The sequence below is a fragment of the Pinus tabuliformis genome, chromosome Q (assembly GCF_031772625.1).
Source record: "Pinus tabuliformis cultivar Carrire ecotype Pingquan chromosome Q, CPIR1, whole genome shotgun sequence".
NCBI classification, from domain to species: domain Eukaryota; kingdom Viridiplantae; phylum Streptophyta; class Pinopsida; order Pinales; family Pinaceae; genus Pinus; species Pinus tabuliformis.
Window position 1 is genome coordinate 1,038,205,526 of NC_142296.1, and position 18,249 is coordinate 1,038,223,774.

General features: G+C 38.3%; 1 protein-coding gene across 8 annotated transcripts in view; it reads left to right on the forward strand.

Moving 5' to 3' along the window:
- Positions 1-18,249, forward strand: part of THO2 — a 323,352-nt gene that overhangs the window by 214,198 nt on the left and 90,905 nt on the right. For all 8 annotated transcript variants that reach the window (XR_016249455.1, XR_016249456.1, XR_016249457.1 and 5 more), the window contains 5 exons: positions 2,942-3,045; positions 3,158-3,338; positions 7,343-7,524; positions 7,667-8,273; positions 8,540-8,644. Coding sequence is in view for 5 of the 8 variants with exons in the window: in XM_089385721.1 (XP_089241847.1) it covers positions 2,942-3,045; positions 3,158-3,338; positions 7,343-7,524; positions 7,667-8,273; positions 8,540-8,644 (1,179 nt within the window). In the remaining 3 variants the exon portion in view is untranslated. The remainder of the gene's footprint in view (positions 1-2,941; positions 3,046-3,157; positions 3,339-7,342; positions 7,525-7,666; positions 8,274-8,539; positions 8,645-18,249) is intronic.

The window sequence follows — 18,249 nt, forward strand, 5'->3', positions numbered from 1 at the left end:
TAGAAACCCTAAAAAAATTTACAAACTAATTAGAAAAAAAAAAATTTAAAAAACAAGTATTTTTTTGTGGGAAACGGGGCCCGTACGGCCTGGAAACGCGTTTCCGGCCGTACGGTACGCGGAAACGCGTTTCCGTTTCGTTTCCGTACGGAAACGGACCCTCCCCCTGCGTTTCCTGCAACTTAGGTTAGAAACCCTCCATGCACTTTATCTGATTTATTCCCACCTACTTGTTATTTTACTTAACAAGTTATTTACAATGTAAATACTGAAAATAAACACTAGTGCATGCTCAACATATTACAGATCAACAACTAAAGAAAACAGAAACAATCACACTATATGACACCATTATTTTAGGACCAATGTCCCCGGAAAAACCCAATGTGGGAAAACCGATGCAACTTTCTGAGGGTTTTCTTATTAAGCAATATTAGAGTACAATCTGGGTGCCGAAATTGGCCTACCCAACAGAGAATTTCCTTGGCAGACCTATCAGTTTCTAACAAATCTCCTGGCTGAAACCCCGGATAATCCTTTCGGTAGCTATTCAGCATCAATCTGCGCTAGAAACCCCAGTGTCAGCCGCTCTCTAGACTGTGTCAACCCCTCTTTGCTTAGTGCTGGCCCTGCGTCACCCCAGATGGGTTTGCATTAGCCTTAGGAGGCCCTGCGTCAGCCCTCTGGCCCTCTGCGTTGGCAATGCTGGCCTCTTTGAGGTTCTGCGCAACTCCCGGCTGCCTCTGCATGGCCCTCTGTGAGCCCTGGCTGGCTTTGCGTCACTCTCCCCGGCTACTGTGCTGTTCTCCCGGCACTATCTCTGCCTCTCTGTACTCAATGCCCTTCAGCTGCAACTCTCGATCACTAATTCTATCTCTCTGACCATCAAACCTCCTCTTATACTTTTCTTGTTGACATATCAATGACCAAGATTAAGTCCCTAATCAATGGCTAATATTAGATCTGGCTTGATCCATGTCTTTTGGACTTTCTAACACATTTTCATATTAATCCACATTAATATTTTAATTTTCCTAAGTTTAGACTTAGGGACTCCATTAAAAATATTTATTATTATAATATCTCCTGAACTGTTTAGAATCTGCCCAAACCCTTTCTGGGTCTTGGAGATCTCATGTGCCCCAACCTCTCCACTAAATTTCGTGGCTAGAGCACATCCGATGCTACCCCAAATCAACAGACACCAATCCCGAAATATCTCTAGCAGCTATGACAGCCTTCTCTCAAAAGAGAACATTTAGGATGCAAGGACATGAGAAAAAATAATGCCTAAACATTTCTTGCGGCATTGACAGTGAAGTTATAGCAAAGTGTCCTGAAATTAAGAGGCCTAATCAAAATTTGCAACCTTGATATATTTTTGGGCTTTAAACTCACAAATTCATTGACAGCAATGTTGCAAAAAGATAAAAATCCTTTGTATACACCATGAAAGATCTCTCAAGTAGGGAAGCGGATGGGCAAGAGGTGACTTAACAGGGGAACTTAATGTTTTTTTGTTCCTATATTGATTCAGTGCTTATGTAAACAGGACTGGAGTAATAATTGGTGAATGTAAATGCTTTTCTGCATTATTTAGGTATCGCCATTTCATGTTTACTTTGATTGCATTATGCATATCTTGCTTCAATTTTTTAGTTGCAAAATATATCAGTTTTATAATTATTGCATACAGTTATTATTGTACTGGAATCCTAAGCATATGTGCCAGACACACTGTAAGCATCACAGTTTTTGATTCTTGAAAGACAAGTCGATATGGCATAAGCCAAATAAGGTGCAGTGAAATGTAGCAGCTACTTGGGCATCATCTGCCAGAGTTTTTTTCTCACCGTGTTTAGAAGAAATTCTTTTACTAGGAAAGTCCTGACTCCTAAATCATTTTTATGCTTCTGTTGTCCATGTTAACCTTTTTTTGGATATTTTAATTGTGGGATTGTGAGAAAGAGAAAGGTAAGTGGCAGATATCATAGAGAATTTCTTTCTGTCGTGGTTTTTCATTTGACTTTAGTCATGACATTATCTGTTTCCATGCATTTCTCCATTCTGCTCTGTTTTGAGTATGTTTTTCATTCATGCCTTAAATGGACAATTGGAAGCAAGAACTCCAGTTCTATTTGTCTCTTTCAGCTTGGTCTTGAATCAGTATAACAATATCTCAAGCATGGTCGGTGAAATTGCAAGAAGTTTTTCTTGCCAAAGCAGTACTACATTTCTTGCTTTCCAAATCAAGAGTAGAAATTTAGGACTTCGTGGCACAATGTTTCATTGCATTAGTTCTGGATCTGTAGACATTAGCCAGTTCAAATTGTTTAGAGGTCAAATTTTGGTTAAATGTCTATTAAGTGAATGGGAATATAGATTGAATTTCTTACATAAATCTATTACGTGGAATACTTTGATCCATTTGAAATGTTGTTGCTTTCAGTCAAAGGAAATAAGCTTCATTGTATGTAAGGATTTTATTGACCGTTGTCAATCAGTGTCCTTTATAACATTTGATTTGATAAAGAGAATGAATGGAGAGAAAGAAGCGATAAAAAGGGTTACTCTTTGGCAACTGTGTTCCCATATGATTCATCTAATAGAATCTTGTCAGATGTCCTACATAAGTAAAACTCGATTAATTTAATCTGACTTTTTATTCTTCAGTTTTCCCTTCACACTTGTCAGCATCAATTCAGTGTATTGGCATTAGTCTTCTGCCTTTTCAGGCAGTGATCTTTGGAAGAGTGCCTGAAGATGTTTGGTGCCTCAAATTGTGCATAGTGGTTTAAAGGTTTTCAACCTGTTTTTGTTTGTGAACCTTGTTTGAGATATTTAATTGCCTTTTGGTAAAGCACAATTTGTAGCTTTCTATTTTCTTCTATCATCACGACTAATTTTTCCTACTTGTATATTTGTTTTTCGTTTTTTGCAGGCCTTAATCAAGTCTACGAGCAGACTAAGAGATGCTTTACTTCCAAAAGATGAGCCAAAGCTAGCAGTGCCTCTGTTGTGTCTTATAGCTCAGCATCGATCAATGTAATTTACACCCTGTACTCTATTTACCCCCATCAGCCGAACAAAAATGGGATTCATTTCATTTATATTTTTCACCAAATGAAGACTCAAAAAATGCCAATTCTCTTTTCAGTGTTGTCATCAAGGCTACTGCACCACATATAAAGATGGTTAGCGAGCAGTTTGACAGGTGCCATGGCACATTGCTTCAGTATGTGGAGTTCTTGATTAGTGCAGTTACACCTATTACAGCATATGCTCAGCTGATACCTTCATTGAATGATCTTGCACATAAGTACCACCTTGATCCAGAGGTGTGTTTTTTTCTTGCTCCATTTAATTTTCTAATGTTGGTGAAGGTATGATGCACTACTTTGTTTTCTTTTAGATGTTTATGGGAGGCACTGAAGAGCAATCATAGTCATGTATTTATGTGTGGTGTTATGATGTTTTTCAAATGAAGTATTGCCTAATATGCTAGTGGTTTTTTATTAATTCCATTGTGGTTTTGGAACAACTACCCATTGGAAAATACGAAGTGGCAGCTTATTCATTCAATTTTCCTCTACCTTAATACTTGCTTATGAACTTAGTTATTCTCCTTGTGTTCTTTAGTTAGTTCTTTTCATCAAACAAATATCAAGAACAAAACAACAACAACAATAGACATAGAAATTAGGCTCTTAGCTGGGGCAAAACCCCTCCAATGGGAAAACCTCATAAACTCTTATCATATAGAATCTGCTTCAAAATGAGACACAAAGACCCAAACCCTAGACCAAGTCCGTCTCTGAGTACGAAGTCAGCCCTCCAACAAGTCTTTCCCTGATTCTGTACCAACTTGCTTCAAGCTACAACTTCGACTTGCCAACTTCAATACTGCAACTTGTCCTGCAACTTCGACCTTGAAATTTTGGCCTTGCAGCTTCCATTGAAACCCTAACTTGGTCTTGAGAGCTTTCTAGACACTTCGAAATTCAATAATGATTTTCCTTTTTCTTGATACAAGTGCCTGAAAGGGTCTTTTACAATTTGACAATGACTGTTGACTCATGACAAACACTAGGAGCATTCAATGGATGTTTTACCCAGTGACAAATAACTTGAGCATGAAACCCATGCTTTACATATAATTTTCTTTTGTTCTTTACATCAATTTTCTTTCTTCTTTTGATAGATACATAAGAATTACATCATGACAAGAGTTAAATGACAATTATGAAGAATGGACATTCTTCAACAACATCAAGAGTCGAGTAAGATTTTAGCTCAGCCCTAATGTTGTCTTAGTGGACCAATAATGCCCTTCAAAGATTATTCAGAAGACAAAAACAATTGCAATCCTTTCAAAACCGTAGACATCCACATAAAAGAAATGGGGAAAGCTTACATTGAGCTTGATTCTTGATTTCTTCCCCTCAAGAGATATTCAACTAAGCTTAGAACGAAAATCCCATTCGTCAAACTGTGCCTTTGGAAATGAGATATCTCTTTCTTTTATAGAGCTTCTCTTTAAGGATTTTACAATAAAATATTATTTAGTAATTTCTAAATTGATGAACATTCTAGAAATAATAAATTATAATATTAAAATACATAAAGGAATTTAGAAGTTTCCTTCACCCATCATTTAAGATGCATGAAATGAGGTTTGAATTGCTCCTTGGCACTTCTTCTTTCCATGGAGAGCACTTCCTTAAAACACGGTGTTTGACTTTGTCTATAGGGTTTATGTTCTACATGTCTCACTTTGAGCTTGGGCGCACATTAAAACTGGTCAAATGTGGCTAGGGTTTTGAGGTGGTAGATTTGAAATCACCTTAACTCCAATATTGTTTGAAATTTATGTTATGACCACAATACTTAAATGCCAGAGTCACTTTTCATTTACTGATACTGGTTTGGTAACAATTTAGGCACTCCATTGAAAGATATTTTCTCTTCTTTGGAAAAAAGACACGAAGGAGGTATTCAAGATGTTTCTAAATTAAGTATTCACATATGTTCTCCTTTATGCCTTGTTTTTACACGTGACACTATGAAAACCCTCCAAAGTCTCCTCAGAGGATGAATCATGCATAAAAATATATAACTTTGCTTTGAAAACTATGAAGATACCCAAAGGGAACCCTTCAATAGAGAAATATGCATAAAAATATGTAGCAAAAGTCCCAAATGGTGAACTAATGCCACATGAGCAATAGTGTCTGCAAATATGTGAACTTAATAATGAAACATTCCTCAAAATATGTAAACATCCCTCCATCTCGTGAAAGAAAGTGAAAACACATAGATGTTCATTGCCACCTCTCGTATGGATGATCAACAATGCGATGCTTGTTCAAATGACTCATGCCATGCTTCAAAGTTCATATGCATTGGTGCATTGCTGGTAAAAAGAATGCCTTTAAAAGGCAAACTGGACTTGCATTTTCAGGCAGTAAGCATTGCACACTCCTGTAGGGTGCAAGAGAACTCCAGAATCTTTGATGGCTGCTGATATGTGTGATGTACTTATCCCCAAGGTAGAAAGGCTGCAAACATGTGATGTGATAGATCCTAACATTCACATCATTGCCTGTGATATCCCTCTTGGGGAGATTACCCTTAAGGTGCAATTCTGAGCTAGGCTTTTCAATAAACCATGAAAGAATTGTATTTGATAACAGTAGTGCAATATTGATCAATCTATGAAATTGATACTCTTTATTGAATACACAGTAGTATAGCAAAGAACCCAAGCGACAGTAGATTCCACAAGGAACCAATATAAAGTAGGAGTAGGACTGATTCAACAAGTAATGAACAGACTTACAATGAACAACAATTTCCCAACAGGGATATCAAAACAAACATGATTTCTAGGCTACAGACTGTAGCTGTCCCCTTGCTGCCACAAAATTATATTGGCACCGTTATTAGCCCTTGCGTCCTCCCGATCGTGGCTCCTCTGGTGACTTCCAAACTCAAAAAATTGGGTCGAAGCTCTGGAGTCTTCACTGCCACACAAATCTTCAGCTCCTTGCTGCCTCAGAAAGGCAGTCTTTAGCTTTTACTGCCTCAGAAGAATGGTTGTGAGCCTTTTGCTGCCACAGAAAGCTAATGTTCAGCTCCTCTCTGCCTCAGAAAGGCAGTCTCTAGCTCCACTTCCTCAGAAGAATGGTTCCCAGCCCTTTGCTCCGAAAGAAGGGGAACCTTCAGCTCCTCATTGCCTCAGAATATACTTTACCAGCCCTTTGCTACCACAGATAGACAAACTTCAACCCTTCGCTTCCTCAGAAGTTATAATTCAGCCAGAATTCATTCCTGTACCAAGAAAGGTAGGAGGATTGGCGAGGGTGGAATCTTTCACCACCGAAACCAATCAGAGAAAAGGGGTCTTAAAACCCTCCAAGAGACACAGCCCAAAATCAGAAAGACTATCAATCCATGATGATCATAATGACTCTCCTCCCTTCCTTTTATAGATTTTCTTTGGGGCTTTTCCCTCCTAAATTCAATTTTGAGTGACTTGTGAGTTTCCCTCCATTTGCCTCAAATTTAACTTCCGTTATGTAATGTTACCTAAGTAACATTACATAATAATTTCACCCTTTTTAAATGACCATAGCCTATGGGGTTAAATAGGCTACTATGACCTCTTTTGGGCAATTAATTTGAAGAGGAAATTATGTTTTCACACACAGTACAAGTGTCCAGTTTGTAAAGCTCTTGAGAGGCTTTACGAATATGACACGAGCCAAGATGCCAAAGGTAAACTTAGCATAAATGAAAACCAAATACTTAAAATATCAAGCTCATTCATTCTCCCCTACAGTAAAATAGGAAGAAAATATGTTAAATGCAGTCAAAGAGCCAGTGCACCCAGTCTGGTACTCTCCCTTTAAAACTTTGGGATCTCTTCCAACATCACCAGAACTGATTCCTCCACGGCCCCCAACCCTTCCTGCTTTGCCCATTCCCATAGACCTTGGCATATCATGTTCTACTTCGATTTTGAAGTCCTATACCCAGTTTGTAGATGCATTTAACACACCCTTTTTCTTTTGTGATATTCTCACTAGTTCCTTTTGCTGCTTCTAGTAGTTTGAACTGTGTACATTGATAGGTCTTTTGATTTTACTCTTGTTGCTCATAATTATGTTTCTTGATAATTATCTGGTGTCCTATAACATGTTTTCAGTGTCTTATTATATTGGAATCAATGGGATAGTTCAATTCTTTTTGTCGCCATCACCTCTATGAAGATAATTGAAATGGCTAATCTAATTTGGGAGCAAATTTATGTTTCATAATATTATTCTGAATGAAATTCCAGGTAGCTTTTCTAATATATCGGCCAATTATGCGCCTATTCAAGCTCTCTAGAGGGTCTGAGATTTCCTGGCCTGCGGATATATCAAAAGCAGTGGGTCAGTTAGATGGTAGTAAAGAGATGGAGCACTGTAATTCTTCTTCTGAACTGGTTCTGGATCTTGGATCAAACTCAAAGTCTATCACGTAAGTTTGTAAATAAAAAAGATTTCATTGAGTTACAATGTAATTAGATTCCAGTTTTGTAGCATTGGTAATTTTCAATTACATGGATTAGGGCTTAGAAAAAATATTTTTTAACAGTATTGGATTCTTCTGCACCTTCCAGGTGGTCAGACTTGCTTGGAACAGTTCATTCAATGTTGCCTTCAAAAGCTTGGAACAGTCTTTCTCCAGAGTTGTATGTTACATTTTGGGGACTTACATTATATGATTTATATGTTCCTAAAAAACGATATGAATCAGAGCTTGCTAAGCAGCATGCTGCTCTCAAAGCTCTTGAGGAAATATCTGACAATTCTCATAGTGCTATTGCTAAACGTAAGAAAGACAAGGAAAGGATTCAAGAGGTCTTGGATAGACTAAGTAGTGAATTTCAAAAGCAAGAACAGAATGTTGCAGCTGTACATCAGCGACTTGTACGTGAAAAGGACTTTTGGTTGACTTCTTGCCCAGACTCTTTAAAAATCAACATGGAGTTCTTACAGCGTTGTATCTTCCCACGTTGTGTTCTTAGCATGCCAGATGCAGTGTACTGTGCCAAGTTTGTGCACACTCTGCACTCACTTGGTACACCATTCTTTAACACCGTCAACCACATTGATGTTCTTATATGTAAAGCTTTACCACCCATGATATGCTGCTGCACAGATTTTGAAGCAGGTAGACTTGGGAGGTTTTTGTATGAAACATTGAAGATGGCATATTACTGGAAGGTATTTTGTTTTTCCAATCACCTCAATGAATTTTATTTGTATCATTTCTTTCGTTCTTGTGTGATTTTTTCTGCACAAAGTTGGATTATATGATTTCTAATTTTCATCAGATAGTTCACTTCAAGTTTTGGAACAATGAAACATGCATTTTCTTCTTTTTGATAGGACGATAATTATGTTGACAACTTTTAGATTTGGAATTGTGCTTATTATTTTATCTAGATTTGTTGTGTTAAGAACTCATCCAAATGAATTCATATTTACAGAGTGATGAGTCAATTTATGAGCGAGAGTGTGGCAACATGCCAGGCTTTGCTGTTTATTACAGGGATCCAAACAGCCAACGGGTTACCTTTGCACAGTATATTAAAGTAAGCACTTCTTGTGTTGTGTATTTACTTAAGGTTGTTTTTGGAGAGCTTATTTTTTTCTTCAAATTTTGGATAAAACGTTGTTTTTATTGTGTGGATCATAGTCTGCTTTTGCAACATCTCAGTAAATTTAAATGGTAATTTTTCCTACTAAAATGGCAATATAGGTAAATTTTATACATGGAGTTTATGTATCATTGTTAAGGTCTTCTATCTATAAGTTAATATTCTTCCAATGAACTGGCTGCTTCATATGCTGTTAAGAAATGGTGTTATGTTTCTGGGCTTTGACTCAAGATTCGGAAAGTAATTAGGGTAAATTTGTTTAAAATTGTAAAAGAATCAATATCTTTTGAACCTGTTGTTGCCCAAAGTGTACACCTAAGGTGCAACCCTCAGAGTAGGGGCTGTCACCTATTCCCTACTCACTCCGTTTAAGCTCTCTCCTAGACAAGCTAAGGGGGGTAGTCGCTAATGGATGAAACTAACGGAAAACTTGTTGGTACAACAAGTTCTAGGAGATTTGAGGTTGGGCAATTGCTTCTCTTATTAACTTGAATTATGATTAGATGGCAAGTTAGATATTAAATATCGAGCAATGCAAGAAAAGAATAGACTCAATTAGATCAATATGACAGACTCAATTAGATCAATATGACACTTAAGATGAAACATTGAGAGACCAATGCCTTAATAACAATGCTCAAACAAATTTAAAGTACTTGCGTAATAATAAATGATATTTCAACCCACGAGATAAGCAATGCTTGAAGAAAATGTTAGTAGAAGAAACCAATATATCAAGATAATCAGATAGATGAGCAAAAAACTTTAGAGAACAATTGCAAGGAAAAGAGACTCGTGCTTTCAACTAAAGACGATATTTGAAAACAATTAGTGTGAAATGACAAGTACAGTATTGTAAAACCTGCAATTATAGATTGAGCTCACAATTCCAATTACAATGATCAATTGAAATGCAAAATAATGAAGAATGAATGCAAGATCTATCTATTCTGAAATGCAAGATCTTGGTTAATTTTAATTAGATGCCTATACTATGGGTGAAGGCCTTCTCCTCAATTAGCAAAGCAAGTCTTAGAACATGGTTGTTGGGAAAACTGCCGGGGAAGGAGGCTAAGGCCTCATTAATGATAACTACCCAAGAGTTCTAGCAACCCAAGTGCCTCCGTTCCTACAAAGGACTTGGCCACAGTAGAACTGCAAGGTGACTTGTTTTAACTGATGTTTAAGGGTCAAGCTTCTTAAATTGAATATGGAGAAGGTTGTCCTAAATTTTCTATTGACCAAGCTTAAGCTTGGAGGTAGATTTTAAAGATGCAGGCTTAGATATAATATGAAATGCAAATGTTAACAAATGCCCCAAATGAAATCAACCACAATGCTACAAAAGTGAAATGTTTTTTAAATGTATCGATAACAAAATACAATTTCACTTTCAAATGATCAAATTAGGATATGTGTTCCAGAGTATTAATATGATCCCAAAGAAACAATTATGGATTGTAAGTAAATGAGATCTAATGCAAATTAGTAATGAGATCTTGATCAAGTGCTTCAATGAGATTAGCAATTAAAAACAAATGTCTTGACAATGTGAAATGTATTTAAAATTTGCCAATAGCAAATACCATTCCACTTAGATGACTAAAATATTACTCAGCACTTTGAGCACAATTTAGTATAATAGGATTAGCTTATGACAATAATTAATGAAGCAAAATGAAAAATTACTCAATGAAGCAATGCAAATTGGATCTATGACAAAATATAACAATTTTAATGGAGATACCAATTAGCAAATTAGATCAAATTATTAATATGCAAATTAAATTAAATAGCTAATAAACCACCATATAGTTAGATCAAGGTAAAAAATGTGATTCAAAAGCTATTAGCAAATGATATTAAATCTAAATCTAACACTTAGATGCTATGAATTAATAAATGCAAAATGAAAAAGTTAGTAATGAGGTCTAATTACTAAGTTAGCAAGTTAGTAGATACTAGAAACCCACTACCAAATTAGAGGGTGGGATACTATGGGAATTAATCCCAAACCCCCTCTAGAAAAGAAATTATTTTATTATTTATATTACAAAGAAGACCCCCTTTAACAAATGTGGGGGTTTTAAAACCTTAAAGAGGATTACAAATGGATTTTTTTTTGAATTTCCCTCCTCAAGATATAGATAAGAGAAAATTTCTATAGTAATTTTATAAAGTTTTCATGAAAATATTTCTCCAAAGATGAAATGACTTTACCAAAGTGAAATCCGCTCAAAAAATCAAGGTCCAGGGGTGACTAGGTAATGGAAGCTTAAAAATTTTTTAATTTTAAAATACCAAGTCTTAAAATGCTTAATCCTTCCAAAACTGAACAAGGAATTTCGCTTAATTTTTTTTGAAGGTTTTCGTTCATGGATCTGAAGAGAAAGTGCCCATAAATTCTCACGACCTCTAGAAAAGGAATCAGTCTGCTCAAAGGAAAAGGAGGATGGCTCAAAATTTAATTCGGTTAGCGAGAAACCCCTTCAAAAAAATTTGATTTTTCTTGTCCAAGAAGAAATTCACACGAGATGAAGAGATCTGCCACTTAGGGCTTGCAGCCAAGGAGAAAAAATTTCTGCAAAAAACTTACAACCAGGCAGATAAAATAGATACAAATTTCAATGAAATTTTGCCAAAAATTTGTGATTATTTTCTGAAATTTTAAAGCTCTAAACTCTTAAAAAAAATCAATTATCCCTGCAGGACATCGGGGGCAAGGGATTCGAGGTAGAAAAATAGGACAACCCTTTTGAGCTTTCGACTAAGGAGCTAGATGCTTGCGGCATTCTCTAGATAATGCTTGATATGCAAATGCGTGAAACCCCAAGGTGAAATTAAAAATAATAGGAAAAAGATAATTGAAAACCCTCAGCAAAATTTTGATTTTTAGCGAGGAAGGGTCTCAAACCCTTGCGACCTGATGGAGGAGGGCTCAAAATGATAGATGCCCTCTCATAAATTTCTCTGTTGCCCTTGAAACCCTAGCTGTCTAAGGTAGGAGGTAAATCTAGCTTCAAAATTTTGATTTTCCTTCAAATTTTGACTTGGATCAAGCTTGCAAAAATAGATCCAAGCTGCAAACTCGTCTTCTCTATGAAAAAGAATTCAAGGGAACCCCAACAAGTATATACAAAGAAGATGGAAATATATACCCGGTTAGGATAAAATATGTACAAATTTATTCACAAATTTCACAATGAAAAGAATTAGAAAAATATTTACAAATAATTTACAAGTCTAATCTATGGATATGAGGACACCCATAGATCTGATGATATAGCTCTAGAAATAGCAAATAGATCAATGAAAGCGCTTTAGAATAAATGAAAGATTTAATTCGAAAATGAGTGATCTTTGTAGAGCGAAAGATAGAGCCTCCCTTCAATGCAATTTCATATGATTAGCCTTTGAGATGTCCCACTATAGGTTCTTCAGTCCTTGTACCTGAAGTAGTTGGTCGGTTCATCTAGAACTTTCCCAAGTACTTGAGATGCGGTCAAAATAAAAATTTCTACACACTGGAAAGATATTTGTTAGATCCACAGGGATTTGTGTGGCATAGCAATAGAGGAGTCTAAGGGTTTAACTGAAAACCAATAGATTGTTGATTTTTGGTAGCATCGGATGTGCTCTAGCCATGAAAATTGGTGGAGAGGCCAAGGCACATGAGATAACAAGGATCAAGCCAGATCCAATCTTAGCCATTGATTAGGGACTTAATTTCGATCGTTGAATTATCAACAGGAAAAGTATAAGTGGAGGTTTGAGGGTGAGTTGGAGACACACCAAGAGAGATAAAAAATTCAATTTTCTGGGGCTGGGTTTGCTGAGGAAATGGAGTTAGAGATTAGTTGTAGTGAGGAGCAGTTCAATAAGGGATTTCGATCCAAAGCTGAAGAATACATATCAGAGAGGCAACAAAGTGCCGAAAGAGGTAGTGTAGAGCCTAGGAGGGTTGGCGCATAGGCTAAGGAGGCCAACACAGAGGACGCAGGGTGTCGTAGAGGTTGACGCAGAAGCTGAAGAGGCTGATGCAGAAGTCGAAGAGGGTTTCAAAGGCAGCGCTAGGAGAGTCTGTGGGGCAGACTAGGAGCTGATCAGCTGACGTAGCGCTGAGGAAGGGTGACGCAGTTCCTGAAGGGTGATTTAGTTCTAGAGGAGTGCTTGGAGTAGCTTTCGCTGTCCAGCACAAGGAACAACCAGAGTCACTGTGGGATTGTTCATCCGGTTGCTGATTTACTGAAATATCTGTCTCCGGATAGAGGTACTACTGTCGAGGATATTCTTTGAAGGGTGAGCCATTTCTGGCACCCTAGTTGTATTCAGAAATCCGCTTAATAATAAAACCCTCATATATGCTGCACCAATTTTCCCGAATTGGGTTTGTCTGGGGATGTTTGTCCAAAAATAGCGGTGTCCCTTGTGTTGTCTCAGTTTATTTCAGTTGTTGATCTGTATATTTGTGAAGGCTGCAATTGTGTTTACTTTAATGTTTATGTTATTAAATAACTTGTTAAAGTAAAGAACAAGTAGGAGACAACAAACTAGATATTGCCATAAGGGTTTATGATGTGTTAGATTCAAAAATTTTCACATGGTATCAGAGCGATTGCAGATCAAGAAGGATCGAAGACACCAACCGAAGAAATCTGAGGATTTGCAGCAGAGAAGCAGCTGTCCCGAGAGACAACGCTCCTCTAGAGCTGAAGAGGTAAGAGGAGGAGTGACGCATGGCAAAGAGGGTGAAGCAGAGGCTCAAGCAGAGCCTTCGTCGGCATGCTGAGCTAGTAGAAGGGCCAACGTAGAGACAGAACAGGCTCACGCAGAGCCACGTCATGCTTCTCAGCCAGGAAGGATTGACGCAGTTAGCCGGGAGGAGCAGATTCAACCTACAACTTCATTGTGCAGAGCCTGAAGGGCTTAGATTCTTCAGTTGTCGGGGCTAAGGGAGTTGTGCAAATTGTGATTTGAGGAGATGGTGGGACGCTGGTTTTGTTAGTACAGAACATTGTCTAAGGAGACGGAACGAAGGTAGAGGGAAGCACTACCTTGACGTATTTCTAACCAAGAAATCCATATCCGAGTTGCAACAACAAAGGGGGATTGGAGAGGAGAGATTGAACAGTTGGCAGGAGGATTTCCAGGAGGGAAATCAGGGCTGAGAGGGAGTCTAGTGGAGAAGATCAGAGATGGCAGTGAACGGATTGAGGGATCATGATAGATTGGACGGGGCTTCCAATTTTTTCATCTGGAAGGCCAAGATCCAGGTAATCCTGGATAAACATCACATCAAGGACTATGCCTTGTAAATAGTTGCTGCCCCAGTTGACTTGACTGCAAATGAGAATTATGAGAGGCCCAGGTGAAGGCGAAATCCATGATCCTAAACGGGGTCAAAGATCATGTCATACCACATATTGCTGAGAAGAACACAACAAGAGAAATGTGGGAGACGTTGACCACCTTGTACCAGGGCTCTTCCGTGCAACGAAAGATGTTATTGGAGAATCTACTGAGGTCATATTAGATACAAAAAGAAGATGAGATAGATCTATTCCTTCTCAAGTTGCAAGGAATTCACGACCAACTTACTTCCGTGGGGTCTACGTGAAGCATAAAAACTATGCTGAAGCACGAAAGTCTGATAGCTTGTAGACTTTAATATAAAAATACACATAGGTATTTAATATAATACTTTATTAATATATATAAAATGTATAAGATATAAGATTATAATGAGGACCTTGCTTTTATACCTCAATAGGTGACCTTTCGTGAATGGGCATGTCTGTCAGACATGCCTTTTCACCTAACCTAATGACTATTTAACCTAATTAATTATTTAATTATTTAATATTTATATTTATTTATTTTATTTAGTTGTTATGAATTATATTCATAACATAGCCTCTTCCTTTGGAAGCTTTGTTCTTGAAGCTTTAATGCTAGGGTTTTTCTTCTCTTTAGTGTTTGTCGTCTCGTCATCGATTCGTCATGTAGCTTATCAGTACTATTTCCTTGGATTTTTTAAATTTATTTTTTATTTTTTTAACAAGTCTAATATATATATATATATATATATATATATATATATATATATATAATCTATATATATATATATATATATATATATATATATATATATTTACTCTAATTACATATATATATATATATATATATATTTTTTTTTTTTTAATTATAAATTATATAAAATATATATATAATTTAACTATGTTTAACGTATACCCACTGTATAGTCATCCAACATATTACATATATCCGTATAGCTGTCTAGCCATCCCTCGTTTTAACCATTATGACTTATCGAAATGACTTGTCGTTCCATTATGTAAATGGTTGATTTGATATCGAATCAAACAATTACCTTCCGTTTGACCACAACGATGACAACGGCGGTCCACTCTGTCGTCAGTTTGGAAAGGGGAAAGCAACGTCTTGTGCAACGGATGCAGCGGGTTGCGGCGGTGCAGAGGATTGCAGCGGAAGAGGTCGGGAATGGCACGAGGGCGTGGACAAGTTGTTTCGACGCAGATGAAGTGACATGGATGGTCAAACAGAGAAATAGCAACAAGGGTATGGTAGATGGGAGGCCCATAGGGTTTCCATTGCGTTGCTGCTCTGAGAAGAGACGCCATGCGATCATGGGAATGCCCATCGTCGTCGCTTCCAGCACGCCGTTCTATCTGCAGTGGGAGAGAAAGGCAGCAGTTGCAGGATGTGACAGAATGCTCAACTGCGGCGCCCACCTTAGAGTGATGAACCCCTGCTCCTTCTCAACCATACGATCGTGGAATCCCTCGGGGGGAAAATCTAGAGTCGACGAGAATGCCTTTGATTTGGGGTCTGAGGGTATACGCAAAACCCAGACGAACTTTACCCCACTGCTCTCTAAACCCAAGGCTAGCTCCTCAGTCTGAGCGCTCGAAATGGAGTTCTCGCTGCCGAAAGAAATGTAAAGCACAGATTCCGGTGCTTGCTCATCGAGCCAATCCAAGCACTCCTTAGATTTCGTATTCACTGATCCCACTTCGACCACCTAGGTGATGCTGCTGGGTCGGTCTTGGGAAGCCTGGAGAGGGAGCAGGGGGTCTATTGTTAGCAAAGTGCCATCCATCTTCTGAAAATGCTCCATGAACTCCACCTCCAGCTCGTAGAAGGTATTGGTGATTATCCTCTAGCTCTGTTTGTTGCCTTCTATCTGCTGCATCATGAACTCATGAATCGCACTATGGGTGACCAACGACATCTGATGGCTGGTGACAATTGCAACTGCAAGAGAGCTTGATTCATTACCAAGAGTTTCTGGCAAGGAGTTTGTGTTTCCATCAAGAACTTGAACTGGAGGTAACCGTGCAGGTGCCCCTCGTTTGAATTCTGACCACCATGTTCCAACGAATCTCGGCGAGGTGACGATCGAGGTACATGCATGTTTGTAGGCTGATCACCATGTTCGAATAATTGCGTCAGAGGTAGCCATGGAGGGGCAACCATGTTTGGAAGTTGATAACCATGTACGTTGAACTCTTTCAGAGGTCTAAGTTCATATGAACGCTTTGAAAATTGATCAACGCATACATTGGGTTTTTGGGGATGTCTGATTTCACATGGACGATTCTCTTGTTGATCACCTTGTATATTAAATTCCTGCGGAGGTATAATTTCACATGGAAGACTTGTGAGCCGATTGAGGGGACGTCCAATATCCAGATCATACAATCCACGATTCATGCGAACCATTGCCTTCATGACTTCCACCCTAGCAGCCAGAGCCTCACTATCTTCTCTCATGGGTTCCACCGTAGAAGCCATAGGCTCATTATCTTGTATCTTATTCTCATAAGAATGAGATTGGTATTCCGGTGGGGGTATGGAATCTTTAATTGATGACAGAACATTATTTTCTGTTTGTGAATCTGGATCATTATCTATTACATCTTTGTGTTCATTATCATTAATTCTGAACAAAATCTTCTTGATCTATATCAACGTCATCAAAATCATTATCTTGGTCTAGATAATCCTCATTCTCATCACGATCAACTTTATTTGAATCCTCACCTAGATCATCTCCCTTATTATGGATCTTGTTTTGACATTCTTTAACTTCTGCAAAAGATTTTTCTAGTCGTTGAAATGCTCCTCGAATACTAAACTGTTCAACATAATCAGGATGTGAACGTAATGGCACATTGTGCGGTGAACTACGTTCAAAGGCCGGCATAAAAACTATGCTGAAGCACGAAAGATTGATAGCTTGTAGACTTTAATATAAAAATACACACAGGTATTTAATATAATAATTTATTAATATATATAAAATGTATAAGATATAAGATTACAATGAGGACCCTGCTTTTATACCTCAGCAGGTGACCTTTCGTGAATGGGCATGTCTGTTAGACATGCCTTTTCACCTAACTTGATGACTATCAGACATGCCTTTTCACCTAACTTGATGACTATCTAACCTAATTAATTATTTAATATTTATATTTATTTAATTGTTATGAAGTATATTCATAACACTACACCGGATCTAGAGTTTATGGTCAGGATTGCTTTGAATGCAGTCTCTGAGGACTGGGAGACATTTGTCCAAAGCATTTTGGGCCGAACAACTTTCCCTAGTTGAGAGGAAATGTGGGTAGCTCTTCGAGAGGAAGAGATCAGGAGGTTGACCAAGATGGGGAGTAGCAGTAAGGGAGTTCGAGTTAAGAAAGAGGAGGAGGATGCAGCTCTAACAACTGCGGGATAACAAGGGGTTCAAAAGAGGAAGAAGAAGGACATCTCCAAGGTCAACTGCTTTAATTGTGGGGAGCTAGGACATTATGCATCTCAGTGCCCCAGGATGAAAGACAAGGGAGAAGGTTCCAACTGTAAGGCAGCTCCAGCAAAGGCGGAGAAGGATGTCGATACTAATGACGATTGTGCCATGAGTGCTCATGTGCCTCTAGAGAAGAGGTGGGGAGACATAGAGCTATAGTCGAGAGTAGGATCCTTGGGGTGCCCAAACTCTTTGATCACATACGACTACGGGAGCCCTTAATGACAGTAGCATGATGACAGGTGTCGGGTGGAGCAAGGTGTGATGGAGCGACAAGGTAGTGCAATGGAGGTTGCAATAGTGCGAAAGGCAACGAGGTGGTTGCAGTATAGCAATGGCAACATAGGGAGCACAAGATAGTAGCAGAGGTTGCTTCAACATCACGAGGCTTCCAGACTGACCAGGATGTCAGTATTTGGGTGAAGTCAATTACTACTCGGTAACTGAGTTGTAGTAGCAGTGCTATGGGCAACGTGTTGAGGGGGAGCTGCAGTACAGATGTAGCAGTGGTAGTGGTTGTGTCATGGGCAGCAATATAGGAGGCAACAATGCAGGGAATGTGAGGCAACAGGCCAAGCATTAGCACAAGTACCGATGCGAAAGATCAACATGATGTTTCTATGGTGAAGCATTACTAGAGCACATTCCTCGCTAAGAGGGAGTGTTGATTTGTGGTAGCATCAAATGT